Source organism: Coloeus monedula (assembly GCF_965178545.1).
Source record: "Coloeus monedula genome assembly, chromosome: 3".
NCBI classification, from domain to species: Eukaryota; Metazoa; Chordata; class Aves; order Passeriformes; family Corvidae; genus Coloeus; species Coloeus monedula.
The window spans coordinates 55,402,678-55,423,675 of record NC_138783.1 but is presented as its reverse complement, the minus strand read 5'-3'; the positions used below and the strand labels follow the sequence as shown (position 1 = coordinate 55,423,675).

Below are 20,998 nucleotides of genomic sequence, written 5' to 3'. Positions count from 1 at the left end.
TTGATAAGACCAGTTACAGTTGTTTCTGTGCTTCAGGTCGATGCAAAGCTAATGCTGACCTAGCAATTCTGCTGATACAGTAATTCTTGTATTGTTTCTCATATGGTTATACAAATCCACACTTTGTAGTTAGGGAAGCCAACTAATGCTGTAGATCAGTGAAACTGCCCTTGAGACAAGTGGTGGGAAGTGAAGGAATAACCAGAAAAAAGCTGGGCTGATCAGGATTTTTTTTTTTTTTTTTTTTTTTTTTAAGTAGAAAGCACTGTAATACCCTTTACCTCTTTTAACAAGGACATGCAGTGACAGGACAAGGGAGAATGGCTTCAAACTGAAAGAGAACAGGCTTAGATTAGATATTAGTAGGAAATTCTTTACTGTGAGGGTGGTGAGGCACTGGCACACGTTGCTCAGAGAAGTTGTGGATGCTCCACCCCTGGAGGTGTTCAAAGCCAGGCTGGATGGGGCTCTGAGCAACCTGGTCTAGTGGGAAGTGTCCCTGCCCATGGCAGGGGGGTTGGACTAGGTGACCTTTAAGGTCCCTTCCAACTCATTCTGTGATCTACCTCAGAATTAGCTGCAATAATTTGAGAGAAAACAGAGTGGAAAAACACTTAGTAATTGATAAAACAGTAGATGTATAAAATTACTAAAAAGTGAGCATGAAACAGGTGTAACATAAAAAAACATAGGTACTAGTGCTTTCCAAGTTTTTGTTTCAGGTTTTTTAGGACAACTTATTGAAAAGTTTGGGGTATTTTTAGTATAATTTTATACTATTCTGTATCACACTGTCAAAATTTAATTATTCATTTTCAGTTTGGGAAGAATGTTTTGGGTTTTTTTTTTTTTTTAAATAAACTCTAAATAATAGCCCAAGACCTTTTGTAACGTTTTCTTGTTAATTTGATTTCCAGTGCAGTCTTCCTCACCTCTATTATGCTGCATTTTCACTGATTATTAAATAACTGCTTGTGAGGCAGAAATGCATATGTGGAGATATCTTCTTAAATTCTGCCAGCTGAGCACTCAGAAGCTCTGCTTCTGCTTTGAAAGCCAAGCACAGCAGGGTGACTGCCAGGTCTTGTCTGCCTCAAGCTCATATTAAGGTATAGACCAACTGAGCTTGAGATACCCTGTAATGATAGTCATACAAGTATTGGCTTAAATTGAGATCAAAACTCTTCTCAGAGGATGGGTTTCTGCCCAAAATGTTGTGACACAGATAGTTTCATTACACCTTCAGGTTTTTCTTTCTTCTTTGTCTTATGTAATTTTCTTCATATTGAAATGCTTTCCAAAACTGGTTGATAAATCCATTGTATAAAACTGTTTTCATGCTCATGTTGTTGTGTTTTGTTATAAAACATGGCATATTGTTTCTGGAACTCCAATTTCTCTGGGCTATTTTTCTCTTTTAGATTATATTAAGTACATTGCAAGACATGTATAGTAATTTTTTTCTTTTAAATATCACAAGGAGTCTGCTGTTAATGGTTTCAAGACATGTGCCAACCCCTACCTAGTATTACTTCTTCTGGGGAATTGCTCTTTCTGTGCATGCAGCTTGCTCTTGTCCTCTGCAGATCATCTGTTATATCTTTTTTTGTTCAATTCATAATTCTTTGTCTTCTTGGTTATGTTGGTAAAAGATATTGTCCTGCTCTTTCAAAAACTGCTGTCTATAAAGTTTCCTGGCACACTTACTGCCTTTAGGTTGATAAGAGGATTGTTGGTGGTACATTGTACCTGAATTTGTCCAGCTAATGAGAAATTGGAAAGAAAACAAGACTTGAAACTGAATCACAGGCTTTAACTGAAAGTCTCAGAGGCACTTCATTGTCATGTTTCCACTTGTACTTGTGAAAATATTTTCCAGAACCACTTTTAATTGTTGTTCTGGGAACTGGGACTGTGTAAGTCAATTAGAAATGAAACTGATAGAAAATGTGATGCTATACTGTGACAATTTGATTGTTACAGTAGTAATTATGTAAAATTGTCCTTAGCAAGACAGGCATTTTGTGACCCAGAAGTTCCTCTGAAGAAAGTACTTGAGTGCTGTTTTTCTCCCCAGTATAAGACTTTTTCCTGCACAGAAATAACTATAGAACTGTTATTTCTAGTACTGTGTGATGTTACTTAAGATAATGGTCCCTTAAAGCAGCTCTCCTCTACTTACTGTACTGAAAATCTTTACACCCTGTAGTTTTTTCACAGCTTAAAGATGTTGCAAAACTTTTCAACCTCTAGATTTTTTGTTGATATATTGTCCTTTCCAACAGTCAAGTGGCTCACATCAGGTGGGTTTTGGTTTATTGTACACAATTTCCTCTGTGGAGAGTGGCGGGAGACTGATATTGATTCAGTTGTCCTTGAGACCTTTGGCTCTTGCCTAAAAATCTTGAGATTCGTCTAAGAATTAGTCATACTGAAGCCTGGCTGCCCTGTGGAGCTAGGTAATAAACTTGCTAATTACTTCAGATACAGATTGTTTCTGCAGCAGCACTGCCAGTGCAGAACACAGATCCCTCTGGAAGACGCTCATAGCAATTGCTTTGGGGGGGAAAAAATGTTGGCAGATGAGCCTGAAATGGTATTTTCTTGGATAATGTTCAGCAAAAAATAGCAAGGGTTATTGTATTTTGTAGTGCTTTGTGTACCTGCATGTGCAATTGTGTGAGTTGAGCAGGAAAACTGCTGCAGGAAGTGGTGCAAGAGGTGCAAATTGTGTAGTAGCAGTCTGCCCAGGTCATTCTGAGCAATTTAAACAAATCAGTTGTATGAAAGTGTAGATTCTTTCAAAATTCCTTTCAAAGTGGTTTTTAAAAAGTCTTACAGGCTTGGCAAACAGGATCAGTCCTAATGACCAGGGTTTGTTTTTTCCCCTTCAGTATTCGACTGGTGATTGGTTGCAGAGACACAAACCAGTAACTGTGTCAGAAGTTTCCCAGTTTGCCAGGCATTATCACTGGTCTGTGTAATATTTTTTAATGTAACCAATAGTTTTAGTTACTGTGTTGACACAGAAGTTCTATCATCTTTATGGCCAAAAAGTGTTTTCACAGAATTCCTTCTGCATTGCTAGGAAGGATATTTGGATGATACTCTTGTACAGTGAGGTGGGTCCCATGGACCTTTGCTAAGAGACACTCTAAAACATGGAGGATTGGTTAATTGGTCTTCATTTGGTGAAGAGTAATTTCAGGAGGGGAGAGGCTGAAAACTCTATGGTATTGATTATTCTGAAATAATGCCCCATTTTTAACAAGATTTGCCAGGTCGCTCCAGAGACTTCTGAGGAAAAGTAGATAATTGCAGAGCTGCGAGGAGAATGGATTTGCAGCATCATTTAAAGCAACACAAGTGTAAGATGTATATTCAGGCTGTGGCAGCCTGGCTTTCCTTCTCTGGAGAGATCTGAACTCCTTTATCACTAGATAAAAGGAGATCCTCACAAAGCTGGATGACTCTATTACTTGATCTTAAATGCTCAAGATGAGTGGCATAGGAATAGGACGTGTATTAAACATACACACACTGTAAGGAGTTAAAAGCAGATCTGTCAGTGTTTTTATATGAATTAAACTATTAACACTGTAGTTGTTAATGGTTTTTTTAATAAATTTTGTAAGAACAAGCCCCAGTACGAACATAATTTATGTAACACAACTCATGAGTGAAATTAGGACATGATACTTAATTTTGTTGGGTTTTTTCATGATCAATACTATTTCAGTTTAGACTCTGAAGTCTACTTTGTTTTAGCAGGTGTGAGTTGTTTCAGAATTCTGGTAACTAATTGTCACATGAAACTTCGGAAAACACAGTTGCACGCAAAAACCAACTTTCTGGGCATGCAATTCTCCCTTGGGAAAGAGGGTTGGAAATAGCTTGTGCTGATCCAGTCCTTGCACTCCCATTCCAAAGCTGTCAGTTCTAAACTGGCTTTGTTTTGCCTTGTAAAATCACTGCCATCTTTTATCACCTTATGAAGAAGAACATTTCTTAACATTGTGTTGTATTGACTGATTCAGTAATTTGAAAACAAGCAAAAGAAAAAAAGCAAGCCTGAGGCAAAAAAAAAAAAAAAAAAAACAAAAAACAAACAATCCACCCAAGGGACCTTGGCATTGAGATACATACGTAGTTAAGTGCTAAACACTGTATTAAAATTTAATGTGAACAGATAACTACATCCTGAAAATTTATTAGGAAATTATTGCCAAATAAAAATATAAAGCATATAGAAAGCAAAGACAAAAGCAGGTTTTTTATTAGTGAGCTACTAATAGCACTGTTTAGAGTAAAGCTGCTCAGGGCTTTTCCTCTGTAGTCAGTAGAGTACATCCATACCCCAGGGTAGCTCTTCCCCATATTTAAGGATTTAGGTTGGGCTGGTTTTTTTTTTTAATCTTTTAATGGAAACCCAAGTCCAATTAAGCATGTAGTTGGGATAGAGCCAATACAAAGATTGGGAAGCCGGGAAGCACCTGTGTATCCTGTAGTTTCACTGTAGCCAAATAAAGAGTACCAAATAAGAATTTCAGCCTGTTTTGTCCATAAAAGGAGCTTTCAGATGGGGAAAAATCACTGCAGATGCTTGTGATGGAGGCATTGCTGCAGGGAAGCATCCTGCAAAGCCACTCTTAATAAAGCCCCACTTAATTCACAGAGTTTAGCCATGGAGAGTTAGTTAGCCCCTGGGTACTGTGAGAGGGAACTGAGTCAAATTTTACTCTTATTCTTCATTCTGATGCCCGTGGCCTTTTGACCCTGAGAAGTTTTAAGTCTTCACTGCTTTCTTGCTTTTTGCACTAATAAAATGGAGGTTCTGTAGCCATCACAGGGAAGTCTTAAACAAAAAGCAACATTTTGCTTAATTAGTGAAATTTATTCTGTGGCTGCATCTAGTAATATTAATCACTTATTGAGCATTAAATTAAAGTAAAAACTGCAAATCTCCTTTCATGTTAAAGGCATGCAGTGGAGGTGACCTGTTCACCTGTTAAGTGCTGCTTAAAAGCTTTAAAAAGCAGTATGAAATTAGTAAAAGATAGCATGAGTAACATCGCTTTAGAAACGAGTTCCTGATAAACATTCCTATTCGATTAAACTGGACCTGGGGGTTAAAGTTCTTTTGTGACTATTACTTAGAGGACTGGTAATTGCCTGGTTAATGATGCTGTATTTCTGTCATATGAGTGTTGAATATCAAATAATGGGACTGAAGCCGAAGTTTGCCCTGATAAGCTTGAAAATGCCCTGCAAGCTGCAGAATGTGCTTTGAATTCATGGTGTAGAAGTGTTTTTCATGTTTAAGTATGAAGAAAGGAGACATGGCTGTAATTAAACCCATCAGTTTTGCAGCATAAGGGGTAGTTGCACTTGAGAAAACCTATCTCTTTGTGTTTCTACATTGTGGCACACAGGTTTTTTTTGTGAGGTATCAGTCTTGTCAGTGGAGCACCTACTTCTCCAACTACGTGGCCATGCATTTGGAAGGGTACCCGTGGGAGTGATAGGGGTCCCTGGGGAAAGAGCACAGGGTGCTGCACCTAAAAGTCTGAGAGGAGGGTGGAAGTGGTGATCAACAAAATACCCACTTTAAATGTCACCAAGTCTGAAAGCTAAACAATCTCTTTCTGCTCGTGCAGCCACAGGGCTGACAAGTTTGTGCAGCCAGCATAGGTGACAAGGCTTTGCCCAAGGACACGCATTGAATGGCGCTCTCTCACACCCTGCCGTTGCTGGTGCTGGCAGCACTGCACTGCTGGGGCCAGCTGGGTTGTAGGACCCTGTTTGTCTTGCCACCTTTTTAACCACAGCATCAATTAGCATTTGTGGGAACCAAAAGAGATGTGTTGGACTCACTGCATCTTGCTGTTGGGGCTCTATGGGTAGATGTTTCTACACAAAGAATATCCTCTTGCTGAATGTAGCTCATCTAACTGATGGAAAACAGCAGTTAGTTTTGTACATTCCTGTCGGATAAAAGTCCACGTGCCAATCAGGTTATGGAATATGTCGTTGTCAGTAAATGCACAACATCTTGTACTTTGTCTCCTGCTTTTTTCTACTCTGCTCCCAGCCTTTGTGGTGTGGCTGCCCTGTCTGTTCTTACTGCTTGTTCTGGCTCTGTTTGTGATTCTCTGCGGAGCAGACTTAAATCTGGGTTTGCTTTCTCTGTTAACTTTCTGATGGTTTGATTGACTTATGTGGAGGCTGACTGATTGTTGAGGCTGGCAGGTAGAAGAGGAGTGGAAATGACACAGAAGTAGGCAGATCCCTTCTGTGTGTAGCAAATGGCTGTGTCCCCCATAGCTTATTTAATGGAATCACACTCAGAATAGTGCGAGCAGAATTGGAGCAAGGGTGAGAGAGGACCTGGAGCTGTTGGTCTCAAGTGCTAACTCAAGAATAATAACTTTTGCTTGTCTTTCTAGACCTCTCATTCCCTTTTATCAACCCCTTTTCATCCTTCATTAAAAACAATACTTTTCCAGTCATTAATCGCTAAAATGTGAAATGAATGAGGCAGGGTTCACTCTCAGTCAAGATATCTCAGCAATGACTGCTCTGGGAAAGGAATTTGGATTCTTCAGAGCAAAGTGAAGTGGTGGTGAGAATAATAAAAAAGGAAGAGGCCAAGTGCCCAGAAGAATGAGAAATGGAAAAGGTCACATGCCTGCATTTCCATCAAGGGCAACACTGAGAGACACAAGCGAGAAGTGTGTGCACTCCTAAATGGAGGGAAAAGTGAAACCAGCCCAAGAGCTGAAGTAATTAAAAATGATGGAGAAATAACTACGTGGTTACTAATCAGTAACTGATGTTTTTTCTGCTGTGGATGAAACAGCTCCAGTATTGCCAAAATCACAGTTTAAAAATTGCAGTGTGAAAAATTGTAAATCTCATCACTCTCATCTTGTCACTCTGAATTTTTATTTGATGCACTTAAAAAAAAAAAAGTGTTATTTTTTTGGAAATAAGTCTAAATAAGGAATATCTTAATGCTAGTTTTAATTCTAGTAAATCTCGTCTAGTTTTAATAGGCCATTTCTTATTGCCTTAGCCAGGTGATCCTTCATGCTTTACATGCATGCTGTGCTCCTCTTCATAGCTACAGATTTGTCATCTGTGCCAGTGCATTTTATTACTAAAAATGTGCATTTGGAGGATCAAACAGACCATAAATCATCAGACAGTGCATTGTGCACAGAGCAATGAGCTGACAGATTTTACTGCTGTCTTTTGGGGAGATCATTTGAGGAAAATGCTGCATGTCTGGTTTTGCCCACTTCATCCTGAGTCTTATGGACACTGCTTCCCCCACCTCCCACTCTCAAGAAGGCACATATTTGCTATTCAAATGTTCCTCTGTTGTTTCAGGAGTTCTGATGCTGCAACATGGAGAGGCAACATTGTACTCAAGGATGAGTCTCCTGTTTAAAGAAAATAAAACAAACAGAAGCCATCAACACTGTGCTTTCAAAGTTATTTAGAAACATGGATATTTTCCAGTGCAGTTTTGCTGTCTCAGCATAATTCTACAGTCTGTGTGACTCGCAAGCAGGCTGAGATTTTGTTTCTGCAAGACTGCTGTTTATTACTAATGTCAGCAGATAGGCCAGTGTGGTTTCAGCCAGAACCTTCTCCATTCCATTTACATTCCCTCTGCATCACCTCCTACCTCGAGCTCTCAGTTTCAGATGTATTCCGAAGGACTTGGTTAAAGGACTGATAGTTAGCCTCAAATCAAAATAGGGTTTGCTTTGGGCCATGAGGGCAGAGACTTAATGTATCCAGAGTCAGTCTAACTCTTTCCAGCGGTGGCTCTGGAACATGATACTGCAGAGACTAAATAGTCCCCAGTGCAGTTAAGTGACTGTGGTTTATGTATTATCAAATATAAAATATTGGGTAGATGTTGTAGCAGAAATGGATTGACAGTAGGTACAGCAGTAACTTTCAGTCACCAATGGGTTGAGGTTTCCTTTAGCTGTTTTTTGGTGGGTGTTTTTGGTTGGTTGGTTTGGTTTTGAGGTTTTTTGGGGTTTGGGAGGATTTTTTTTGTATTGTGTTGTGTTTTTTGAAATGTGTCCTTTCATGTGTTTTCTTGTGTTAATTTCTTTTCGGAAATTACTTCAATAGGATGTAGTGAGGGGCTCTAGAATACAACTAATACAAGTGTCTCAAATCTGTAGTTAACCTATATCTAATAGACTGCTGTTGAAACAGGAAAAAAAAGTGTTTTAAGTATTTAATAGCTCAAAGTTAAATGTTAAAATTTATCTTGCCAAGTATGAGTGTTCTTAAGTACTTCAAAGCTTTAATCTTCTGTTGAGGTTCACATTTTGGAGGTTGGTTTTAGAGAAGGAACAAAATTCCTTCAGAGTGGTGGTCTATTCTTAGTGTAATGAAGGATTCCTGTAATTTTTCTAGGGGTCGCCTCTGTTTGATCTTATCAAGCAGTCAAAAGAGCGAGAAGGTCAAGCTGATCAGCCTGAACCCACTTCTACTCTCAATATGCCTCTCCAGCATAACCACACTGCTGCAGACCTGTAAGTGAATGTCTGAGGTCTAGGAAAATGTGAAGTTGATATCACCCTTAATATTCAAATCCACCTGTATTCTGTTTTCCTACTTGTTAGGCTTGGCACTTAAGATTTGTTAAACCACTGTATTTGCAGATATTTATTATACATAAAACATTTAAATCAAATGCTGAAATATTTTTTCCCCAGCCCTATCAAACTTGTAATTGTAAACTGTTATGTTACTTGCCTAGGAATAAATAAGTCCCTGCATCAAATGTTGGGGATAACAGGTCACAATAGCAATTCCTTTCTTCTAATGGGGAAGAAGGAAGAGTTCCTGCAAATATTATTCATCTAGAATTGTTCCTTTATCCTGCGATGTTAAGTGCTTAATATGTGTTGAACCTCCAGCTATCTTTCTCCTGTGAAATCTCCTAAGAAGAAAGCATCTGGACCTCCTCTAAGTGCTGCTTCCACTCCAGATGTTCAGCCTGCTGTGATCCCCCAAACACAGAAACCACAGAAATCTACCTCCCTCTCTCTGTTCTACAAGAAAGGTTTGTTCCTTCTGCATGTGCTGACCTTGCAAAGTTCTCTCTTGCTTTTATCCTTTTTGGGTTTTGGCACTCAGCATTTCTGAAAAGTTCATTGTAGGATCTGTAATGAACACCATGCAAACCTCTGGGAGAAAGGGCAGAATGGTGCCAACAGGTGGTTACTGTGTGCACTCTGCCCACTGTGAGTTTGAATTAAAAACTTACCTATCCTGGCTGTAAGAATGTCCATATGGGCTCAGAGGGCTCTGCCTTAGCGTCCTTTTCCCAGCAGTGACCATAAAGAGATGTCTTGTGAAGCTGAACAACTGGGCAGGCATGGATGGTGCTTCCCCTAAATGCTTTCCCAAGCTTTGACTTTGTCCAACTGGGGTGGGTTTTGAACTTTTTGTGGCTGTGTCTGCTTAGTAACTCTCAGCAGATTCATGTTTCAGGTGCTTGTTCAGACTCTTTTTGAATTGGCATAGACACATGTGCAGCATTGTTTGGTGTGGCCTTCCATGTGTCCACTCTCTCATGTGAAAACCTTTTCCATTTATTTTGAACCTGGCTTCTACTACCTTCCCTTGATGTGTGGTAGGTTTTTTTTGTTGGAGATGGTGAACAGTCCAATGCTGTCCCTCCTCAATTGCACTCCCTTCATTTTGTATACTCCTGTTACAACAATTTCAGTTTATTTTTCTTTGTTTCTGAAGTGTATCTACTGGCCTATCGTCGACTCCACACCCTGTTCCTTCACCTTCTCTCCGAACATCCTGACCTGGAACCCTTAATCTGGACCCTCTTCCAGCACACCCTGCAAAATGAGTATGAGCTAATGAGAGACAGGCACCTGGACCAGGTAACATGAACAAAAAAGTTTAAAAAGGCTTTCCTGAACAAAATGTTCCTTGTATGTTCTTCAGCCATTAGAAATTGTACTCTGAGTTTCTATTAATCTATTGATCACTGAAAGGAGGACTTAATTGAGACTGACATCTGTCATCTCAGTTTTTTAAGCACTGGCAATTATTTAATACGGCACCTTCAAATACCATTTTCAGCTATCTTCAAAATAATGATGAGAGACCACAATTTCTAATATTTTACATTAAAATATAGTGATTTTCTTGGGAAAACAACATGTGTGGCTGATAAATATTTCGTTATTCTACCCTAAAACTGCAACATGTGGTATTGAGAAGATACTGTCAGCTCCAGTTAGTTGTTTGTCACATAGAAATGGAGGTAGCAGTAGCTGACTTATGTTCTGGAAGTTCTTATGAAGTTGAGTTGGCTGCTAGTTTATAGAGCACAATCCGTAATAGAAAGCTTATTTCTTAACTTGAAATGAAGAAGCTGAATTAATTTTCTGCATTTTCAGTTGTCTTGTCTTGTTTCTTTAATAGATCATGATGTGTTCCATGTATGGCATATGCAAAGTGAAGAATGTAGATCTTCGATTTAAAATAATAGTTTCAGCATACAAGGAGCTTTGCAACACAAATCAAGAGGTATGGAAGTTCTTAAATGTTACTCCTCCATAAAAATCTTACAAACTGAAATCAAAATAAAACAAACTACACTTGGACATACAAAAGAAAACTTCTGCTGCACTGCATCTCCATTTTATGGAGGAGAAAACTGACTCTAATACTAAGTATCTCTTTTAAACATCTTGCATAAATAGTTTGGTAACTCTCCTCAGAAAACAGATTTCTTTCCATCTTTTGAAAGATACTAAAAAAAGGTTTATGATTCTATTTGGAATCTAGATAAAAATTTTCTGTCTAGAGCTAATAGGACTTTCAAAACCAACCCAAGTTCCTTTATGACTTGTCTAACTTCCATGGAGCATTAAGGGAAGAGAAGCAGATGACTTTCTAGTGAAGCTTTCAATAGAAACATGGTTTGATACCAAGTAGAGATGTATGGCTATATATCAAACAGCTGTGTATGTATTAAAGTTGCAGGCTTAATTCTAACATGAAGAAGTTCCTTTCTTCACAGGAGTTTTAATGTACTGAAATTTTTGCACAGCACAGTAATGAAATCAATAGAAAAACCCTCACCGGTTAATGGAACTGTAGCATCCTTTCAGTAGCAGAATTTCTCACAGTGTATTTGTGGATCTTGGCTAAACTCCAGCTATTGTCTCCAAGCCTAGAGAACTATTTTATCCCCGTCAGGTCAGTAATGAGTTTTTTAGCCTTCCAAGGCACGCACAGTAGTCTAGACTTTTTGACACGTGTGTGTGAAAGCAAATTGTTCTTAAATTTGGAAAATGTTAGAACTGTGTTCCCACCAAGGGGCTGTGCCAGTTAATGAAGTAGGTGCTTGTACTGGTGCTCATACATGTTTGGAAAAGTCCCCAACAGTTCAGAGAAGTTACAATGGCTTGCATACAACCCATGTGCTATCCTAGCTCTTAATCTAACACAGACTTTGAGTGACTTTATGAGTCTGTCAAATGTAAAATTATCGTTCCGGGTTTTTTTTTTGTTTTTATAAATCTGTGTATGATTTTCTCACCCTATGCAGACTTTCAAACGCGTTCTTATCCGGGAAGAACAGTATGACTCCATCATAGTCTTTTACAACTTAGTGTTTATGCAGAAGCTGAAAACAAACATTTTGCAGTATGCTTCCAGCAGGGTAAGCCATTAGCTCTGTTCCTTATTCAACAGACTAGAAATATACAGGCAATAAATCCTTATGATAATTTTATTATTTTTATAGCCTCCCACTCTGTCACCTATCCCACATATTCCTCGCAGTCCTTACCAGTTTTCCAACTCTCCTCGGCGTGTTCCTGCTGGCAATAACATCTACATCTCACCTCTGAAGAGCCCGTACAAATTCTCTGATGGGTTTCAGTCACCCACAAAGATGACTCCAAGGTCTAGGTACGTTGTTGACAAGTACTTCTTTGACTAAATTTAAGGTATTTGAGGGATTTTAGTGGAAGAAAATTGGAAAACCTGCACAATCTAGTTTGTCAGCAGTCTGTGGCTATCATGCAATTTCTGGTTAATAGTTTTTGTCCTGCATTTGGAATCTTTGTTCATCATTCAATGCTTTTCTGTTGTGCTTCAAGGAGTTTTTTTGTTGGTTGTTTTTTTTCTTTTTTTTTTTTTTTTACCTCCCACTTAAGAGGAGTTTCCTCACCTGGTTGCTTAAATGTTGTTGGCTTCGACCCTGCATCACTCCCAAAAAACACAGATGAGCTTTGTCAGCATGTTTAAAGGGAAAATACTTTTTTGTAACAAAATGTTCATTTAGCTGGCTGAACAGAACATTTTAAACTGTTGGTTTTAGTTCTTAGCAGATGAGGATGACAGCAAATGTACCAGTTTCCAGTGGCTTTTCAGGCTAGGATCAAGTGAGTCCCACTGCGCACAGAAGTTTAAATGTTATTGTGTATTTTTGGTTGATTAGCAAACACCTAAAGGTAAAGATAAGAGGATGATAGTCTGGGTACCCAGCACTGAAGGGTCTTCCTGCTCCTACGGGACAGACTATGGGGGGCCTCTGATTCTTTCAAGCCACAATTTCATTTCTGTCTGTGTGATTCAGTTCATTTGGTGATTCAGCATTCACTGGCTCAAAGAGAAATGTCTCAACACAGTAAAGCACAGTATGGATTTGCACTGTTAATGCAGAGAGGGAGAGAGGAAGAGACCTTGTTAATGCCTTGTGCTAACCTGTGCAAATTAGTGGATGCTTCTGTTATTGTTAAATGTAGCTTCAACTTTTCTTCTTCATTTGGCAGAATTTTGGTGTCAATTGGAGAATCATTTGGGGTGAGTTTTAACATTTTTAATGTCTGGTCTTAAATGCATATAACTTCTGGAGGAATGGGATAGCCTGCTCACATCTCTAGAGCCGGCCAGTGAGTGTGTCTGCTTTAATATAGTAATTATAGGGAAGTTCTGTTAACTCCTTTCAAATATCCAGACTTCATTTTTAAAATGTGTTGCGTTTTATTGTAGTTGCTCTGGCACAAGATAAGAGTTCTTAAAACTCCAGTGTTTTAGAACTTCTAATTTTTCGTGGATCATCTGGAAGTTGGAGTGGTTTCAGGATTTATTGGCAATTCTTTCCCTATTTTCTTGTCACTTCAGACTTCTGAAAAGTTTCAAAAAATAAACCAGATGTTGTGCAACAGTGAGTGCCAGCTGAAGCGCAGTGCAGAAGTAGGTGCTGCTGCCCCGAAGCCACTGAAGAGGCTGCGCTTTGATATAGAGGGGCAAGATGAGGCAGATGGAAGGTGAGAGATTGTCCTGGTCTTTTCAGAGATCTTGCATATATTTGGTTCCCAGGGTCTTCATCCTAACTTCTTCCTGATATCCTATCTTGTGTTAATTCGTGAGCTTTAGCAGCTGTATCAAAGAGAGATGGAAGCATGAAGCCCCTCAGTTACATGCTTCGATGTCAGAAGTCACTCCCCTTGATTTAAAGTTTAGGTTACGAGGGTAAAAAGTTATTTTTATTAACTTAACCTTATGCTTTCTGTCTGCAGCAAACACCTACCCCAGGAGTCCAAGTTCCAACAAAAGCTTGCAGAAATGAGTGAGTATTACTTTTCTCATAATCTGCACAGCACTGAGTGCCTTGGGCCCACCCAGATGAAAACACTGCTCAACACCAATGTGATTTGGGTAGCTTCCTTAGCTTTTGTACATGCTGCATTTAATCTTGAAAATGCAGATTACAAAATGGAAATTTATGTACACAGGAAAACCATATATAGTGGTTTTGTTGCTTTGCTGTCTTTTATATTGAAACGTCTGAGACTGCTTTTTTCTTCTACTGTGGGTCAGCATTTCTTTCAGATCTTATGGGATCACTTTTCTGTTTCAAAATGAAACTCAAATCTAGCTCATGAAAAGCAAAACGGCCCCAACCCCCACATCTGAGTTGTATTTTCCACTCATGTAAAGGAGCACGCTTGGCCTGGCCAGGCATTCTCACTCTATGGCAGAATCTGAGCTCTGCAGCTGAGCAGATTTGCCCATTAAAAACTCTTACCTTGCTCATCAAAATAGGTATGAGTGTGGATCCAGGCACCTCTCCTTTATTTTAAGATAGGGAAAATGTTTCAGTGTTTACTTACGGCAGAGGTTAAGAAGGAGAGTTCTGTCTCATGTCCAGTGGTGTTAGTGTGTGCCACTGGGGGGAAAAGGCATTCCTGGGCAGGCTGTCTCAGGGATGTGGGCAGTGCTCAGCCCACAGCATCTGCCTGGCTACAAGGCGAGATTCCCGGTGTGACACAAACCATCTGCCCTCCTTGAGGATGGAAACAGACACAGTGAGGGGACAGGGACAATGAGAACTGGAGTGAACAGGTGGAATGAATTTCGTAAGATCTGTAAGATAGAGCAAGAATGGCTGAAACAATCCAAAATTAGGTGTTTATCCTATAATGAGCGATTTGGTTCATTTACAATAGAATGTACTTCTATTCCTTGTGTCATTACAAATTTTTCCAGTAATCAGCCTGAAGTAATTATGAAGAAAATACCTCATTCTTTTTGTTTGTTGGGTTTTTTTGTAGCATCTACTCGAACAAGAATGCAAAAGCAGAAGCTCAATGATGGAAATGATACCTCAGCCAGTGAAGAAAAGTGAGATTCTTCCTCAGGACAAGGGGCTGCACCGCTGGCCCTCTTAAGATTGTTTTTGTTTTACAGCCTTCATTAATAGAGTTGCTTTTTTAGTTGCTTTTAATTCCAAACTGCTAGTTGAAAGCATTTGTACTTTTTAAATTGTTAAATGTTTTCCATGATACTTTGCCTTATGATGTAGCATACATACAATGTAAGCCACTGAATTTAATTTATATTTTTTTTGAGGATTTTTAAAGTCTTGGAAAGTGTCTGAATTTCCTGTTGCAGCATTACTGATTTAAGCCAGTTCAGTCTTGTTGGATTGATTTTTTTATGTCTGAAGATTAAATGTTAGCTAGAATGATTTGAAATGCACTAATTTTGTTTCTTAGATTTGATTTTTAGATTTTCATCACTTGAAAATTTTGAAAATGGTGGGCCATTTACTGCAAAGATTTCTGTCTCTGGTCATAATTAGCACATCAAATTCCCATGAAATTAAACTGCAGAGTAGCTGAGGGCCTTGCAGAGTCGGGGCCTCACCTCAGGAGTACAACCTGAATTCAAAGTGAACTCATTTCGCAGCCTTACTACTGAAACCAACACTTGGCATTTTGTAGTTTTGCTTCCCCAGCTCTCACCCCACTGTCATTTCAGAGGGGCAGGTACACTGTCCCTCAGTTTGAATTTCATGGAATGTGAATCCCACAGAGATTCACCCCAGAATCCTACAGAGAATCTTCCCAAAAGCTGAAGTTTCTTCCCACATGCAGAGTAATTGATGTGCCCTTTCCTATCGTGGGAAATCTCAAGTATTTTAAAAAAAGCAAAACCAAACAAAACAACAAACCCAAACCATACCTGGTACACACAAGATTTCAAAATTCTAATGATGTAGAATTTTCTTGATTTCTTTGAATTTCCACCTAACTGTAGCCAAGCCAAACAGCTTGAGAAACAGCTGGAAGCTGAGTGTCTCCAGTTGGGTTCCAGGTAAGGGCAGCCTGCTCTCTAAAAGCACAGGGCATCTCCCATTGGCCTTACTGCAGCATCTCCAAATACCTGAATGTGGTAAACCCACGTTGGGAAAATCAATCTGCCTTACTTCACTGAAAAGGCAGTTAATTGAGCAACTTGTGAATTTTGCAACTAGCAAAAAAACCCAAAAAAACCCATCCAATACTTTTTTCATCTTTTGTGTTTGTAAGTTATTGATTCAGATACTGGAACTTTCCTTGCCACAACAAAGTTTTGTAAAATACCCAATTAACAAAAGCACATGTTTTATTTACAATGAATTAAAACATAAGCAAATAAATTGTCTTGCTTTAAAATTACCCATTTTTATTAAATTTAACTTTTGCAGCTACTTAAATTAGGAACGGGTACAGTAGAAAAGCATGCTGTTCATGACACAAATGTTTTAAACCAACATCTTCCAGGTAGCTTATTTACAGATTGCTTAGCTGATCCTAGAATACTTATAGTAGGAAGTTTTTTAAAGATCCATTCTTGTGTTGATTCAAAGCTAACCCTAGAGCTACTAAAAATTACACGAGCAGCAAACTGATTGTAAATTAATTTTAAAATAATATTGAGGGTTTTTTTAGACTCAGTATGGCTTCAATTTTCCTACTGAAAAATGTACAGAAGTTTCCAGACTTCCATAAGTACCTTATGTTTATTTTCTCACTTTTTGCAGTTCTACAGACAGGATATATGTTAACATTGGGGTACACTGACTGTAAGCTCTGTTACAGCAGTCAAGACTCTTCCTTTGGCTAGAGGGATGATACAGTCCAGTATCTAAACAGCTTCATTATTTCTTTACTGTGACAATGTATTTTTATTTTTCAAACAGACTGAAGGCTTTACATAAAATGTACAATATTATTTTATACAACTAATCAGTTTCTCTCCTTTTAAGATAAATAAAATAGCTTTTAAAGGAGTTATAGTCAGTAATTTTCTTATATTCATATGGTACCTATGCAAATAAATGTGTATTGAAACTAACGGCTTTTTATTAGATATGGAAATCTTACTGTGTTTTACAGCACTCTTCTTAGAGTGAGACCTTGCTGTACTAAAAATGGCCTGGAAAATTGAAACTGTTCCAGGAAAAAAGAAAATTAGGAATCACAGCAGAAGTTGGACACAAAATACGATGGCCATTTTAGGTGCTTAACAACAAGCAGCCGTTCCTGTAGAAAGCCTAAGCCCTGGGTGTAAGATGAGGTCAGGTAAATTGCATCCTGGAAAGGCCTGTTCTATCCACTCGTGCTTAAGGGAATTTAATCTATTGGTTTGGCTGTGTAGCCATCTGAAGGTGGATGAGCTGACTCCCAGCCTCTTAATTTGATGTTTTATACCTTAAGCTCTTCCTGCTGTCCACTGTTTCCAAATGCTGTTTGTTCTTATATGTCATAGGAATTTATTTCTTCCTCACTGCCTTTGCCTTCTTTGCAAGTGAAGAATTTTGTGCTTAGGTAGTGCTTGTGCAGAGGGGCTGCACTAAACAGCAGGTGCCTCACAGGTACTGGGACAGCTGCAGGGAACGTGTAAATGCACAATTTCAGGTACAGGAGTGGCTGCAGGAAGACACCTGTATCAAATGTGAAGCAGCTGGAGAAGATTATGGCTGTGTGATACCAGTGCACAGTACAAGCTGAAATATTTTAAAATGTAACAAGCTGGTCATAATGTGCATTTGCTTAAGAAATGATGACTGGTGTTCTGAGGACCATTTTATTAATAGCAATGTATTAAGTCACTAATAAGGCATAAGGGCACTGATACACTTGAGCAAATTCTCGAGCTTACAAATGTGTTATCTGGTGACAGTGATTTCCTGAAGAACACAAATAACCTTTAAGGTACCTCTGTGAAATATTAATCTGGTTTACTTTTCTCCCACACACAGTTAACTCAGTCTACAAGCATCAAATTTTCTTCATTTTTACTGAAAAGAAAGGAAAAAATCCCACTCATACTGTTTTAAATATTATGACATTTTTATTAATGGTCTATTAAACCGGGTAAGTTTGTAAAGAAACAAAAAATCATTTATGTTCAGGCTGTAAACTTTCTACATCATTGGGTGGTAGCCAATGAATCCTGCCTCTATGGGGCAAACAAATGCTTTGTTTTACAAGGAAAGCCCAGGGACATTGTTCAGATCATATAAAAACAGCAGTTTACATAGTTACCAAGCATTGTAACAAAACTCTACAGGTGTGTACTAGATGACAATGCAGTGCTGGCTTTTAGCTTCAGTAACTTAGGAGAACCTTTAAATGACCCTACCCATCTAATTTCTTTTTCTCTCCAGCCTCCTTTCTGGAAAGTGGAACATTGCTCTTTATTTAAACCCCAGACACAGTTTATGCTTGACCATATTTTCACTTTTTAATAAATACCTTTTGTCTGTGGTATCCTAAAACAGAACAATACTTTATTAAGTATTTAACCTGCAAGATCCACAAACAAGGTGGTTGCAGACTATCTCACGACAGTAAAATGCATCCCTAATTTCTTCTGAAATGTCCCATGGTTGGGTTTCAAGCACATATTTACATCCATGCACCCACATTTAACCACCTAAGCCAGTTAGGGCTTTTTTTTTTTGAACATTGACCTGAAACTGCATGCAACGAAAATTAAAAAACTAAATAAATAAATGTTTCTATGAATGTAACACTATTACATCCAGGTCAGCTGACACAGAATAAAAGCCAATGCTGACACACTGGATCTTTAGACTCACCCTCACTCAGTCCAGAGATGCCTTTTCTCAAAATTACAGGCTTTGTCAATTATTCTGAAAGTGCAAGTAGGCTTTAATGTGTATGGTTAGTTGGAAGTTATGAGCAGCAAGGAAATAAATTGGAAAAAAAATGGCACTTGGTTATATTAAGCCAAAAATGCCTTGTTCCAAGCAGCGTGCCATCTCAGCTGCAGTAACTGTTCAACTACTTTATGAACTTGAGGCAATACTGGAGAGTGGTGTCCCTTTCCAGTGCTATCATTCCATGCATTAGTGCCTCCAGGGAGCCAGAGAAGGTTTCTTATCAGATGTTGAGTCAAAAACCCCTCATCATTTCACATTTATAGTTTTTTGTTTGATTCTTTTGAGTAAAACAGAAATGTGTGGAGAGACCTTTTGTACCACATGCTGTAGGAAAGCTGGAGTGACCACTGACAAGCCAGTACCGGGGTGTAGGTGCCAAGCTGGTTCCATTTCCCAGTGAGACTGGATGTGTGCCAGTGTGATGCCATCGGAGCGTGACAGAGGCTGGTGCCAGCTGCTGCCCCAAGGCTGGGATGTGGTTGTACACCCTCATTCCATGCACTGCTACTCTTAAGGAAATGCTGGCAGGTGAATCTGGCATCCCAGGCTTAACCAGGGATATGCAGCCTTGGCTGACATAGAATTCCTCGTGTCCATGCTTTGGTATGACCAGGGCTGGGCTAGAGCACACAGGGTTTGCAGTAAAGCTGTGCCCTACCAGGACCCTGTTTTACTGTCTGCAGTAACCTCTATCTGGGTGCTGGTGTCAAGTGCTTCTCAACACAAACTTACCAAAACTCATCTCCTCCCCCAGGAACGTTGTGGTTTTGATGAATCTGCATTATGTACTGGAAAGGTTTTGACCACTTCTGTTTGAATACAAAATACTGACACAGCTGCTAAGAACAGCCTTAATGCTGCTGGAGGAAGTCGTACTCATCACTGAGGGGGTGGCAGAATGTGCTTGTTAGCAGTAGATGATCCAATATATTTCTAGTGAGAGTCTGAGGCAAATGTCTCAAACACAAGTAAATGTTTACCACAGCATTTTCCAAAATATTTGCTCATCACCCTCCTCCTAAGTAAATTCTGCTGCCTGCATGCTTCACCTTTCCACTCACACCCACAGGGTCTGGGGTGAAGGGGGGAGGGCACTACTCACTACTGCTTTTCTGCTCCTTTTCCTCCTACTCTTCCTCAAAGAACAGGATTGTTTGAGAAATGAGCCTCCAATATAGTAAGGAACAGCTATTTCTACCTTAGACATGAGGATGTGATAAGGGAATTAAGTTCTTAGAAACCACATTTGAGGAATAGAAAAAGTCATTGAAGGATGCTGTGGCACAGCAGGGACCTGCAGAAAGGTTGCATGACTACTTATATAATTAGTGTACTGAGCCTGGCATCCAGCTTTTTGTCTTTCCCATAAAATACTGCAAAAGGCACTTGAAGTCACTTCACGCAGTCAGAACTTTAAGAGAAATTCTCAGGGTGAATTCATAGTTACCTGTTAGAAAATTCAAGTAAATGCTCCATGAGCTCCTCCCCACCTTCTGTAATGGGGCAGACCCCCCTCTGTGCAGCACTGGGTGGGGTTTTCACCTTACCTCACTGCAGCCAGTTAGAAATGAAGCATCTCCTCTACCTTAGCCACCGATGATCAGTGCTGGGAGAGAGGCGTATCCTGTCTCCTAAACAGCCCTGAAAGGAAAGTGGTATGGGCACCTCGCAGCTCTGACCACAGGAGAAACGCTGTATTTGGACAAGGTGCCTTTATCACCATCTGGAATATAGTGTCAGTTCACTCTTATGAATTCAATTCATTTGAAGTTACCACTTCAAAATCACCCTTTTCTCCATTTTTCTGCAGTTGATCTGTCTGAGAGATAGTAAGACAGGAATAAATAAGCCTCAAGCGGAACTTCCTTTTTTTGAAATATTGTTTGGGTTTGTAACTAGGTGGTTTTCTTAGTAGCAAAACTCACAGCATGACAATTCACATCCAGACAAACTTGGTGAGTGCTTCCATTGGGGTGCCAGGGACCATGCCTGGTGTAATGGAAAGGGAGATTCTTTTCATTCTGGCTAAAATATGAGACAGGTGCTGGGAACTCAGAAGTGTAATACCCTGCTGAAGCTCCTCATAAATAAACTCCAAACAACCACCGAGACATATCCTCCTACAAATCAAAAAGCCTCTCACCCTAAAGAACCTATGTTGTTTTACCACACATCCAGAAAAACAAGTTTGTATCTTCACTGAATTATAACCAGACAAAAAGAAGCCCACTATGGCATATTAACTGAGTTTTGAGACAAAAGGACACCATGGAAGTTTTAGCAGCAAACAGGTCACTGTCCCATAAAATCCAAACACAGATTGTTTAAAAAAAAATTTAAAAATTAGACAGACTAGATAATGACAAGCTTAGTTTGCTTGAGAGGGAAAGGGTAGTTACTACATTAGACTTTTGTGTTAAATTCTGGCTGTTGGCAGTCAACAGTCACCACACACCTACACTGTAG

At 39.3% G+C, this 20,998-nt stretch overlaps 1 protein-coding gene across 1 annotated transcript in view; it reads left to right on the top strand.

Annotated features, from left to right (window-relative positions):
- Window positions 1-16,299, top strand: part of RB1 (RB transcriptional corepressor 1) — a 70,736-nt gene extending 54,437 nt beyond the window's left edge. The window contains exons 18-27 of the mRNA XM_082278071.1: window positions 8,446-8,564; window positions 8,952-9,097; window positions 9,790-9,935; window positions 10,483-10,587; window positions 11,615-11,728; window positions 11,813-11,979; window positions 12,846-12,876; window positions 13,198-13,343; window positions 13,596-13,645; window positions 14,631-16,299. Coding sequence (XP_082134197.1) covers window positions 8,446-8,564; window positions 8,952-9,097; window positions 9,790-9,935; window positions 10,483-10,587; window positions 11,615-11,728; window positions 11,813-11,979; window positions 12,846-12,876; window positions 13,198-13,343; window positions 13,596-13,645; window positions 14,631-14,704 — 1,098 coding nt within the window. The 3' untranslated portion in view covers window positions 14,705-16,299. The remainder of the gene's footprint in view (window positions 1-8,445; window positions 8,565-8,951; window positions 9,098-9,789; window positions 9,936-10,482; window positions 10,588-11,614; window positions 11,729-11,812; window positions 11,980-12,845; window positions 12,877-13,197; window positions 13,344-13,595; window positions 13,646-14,630) is intronic.
- The last annotated feature ends 4,699 nt before the right edge of the window (window positions 16,300-20,998 follow it).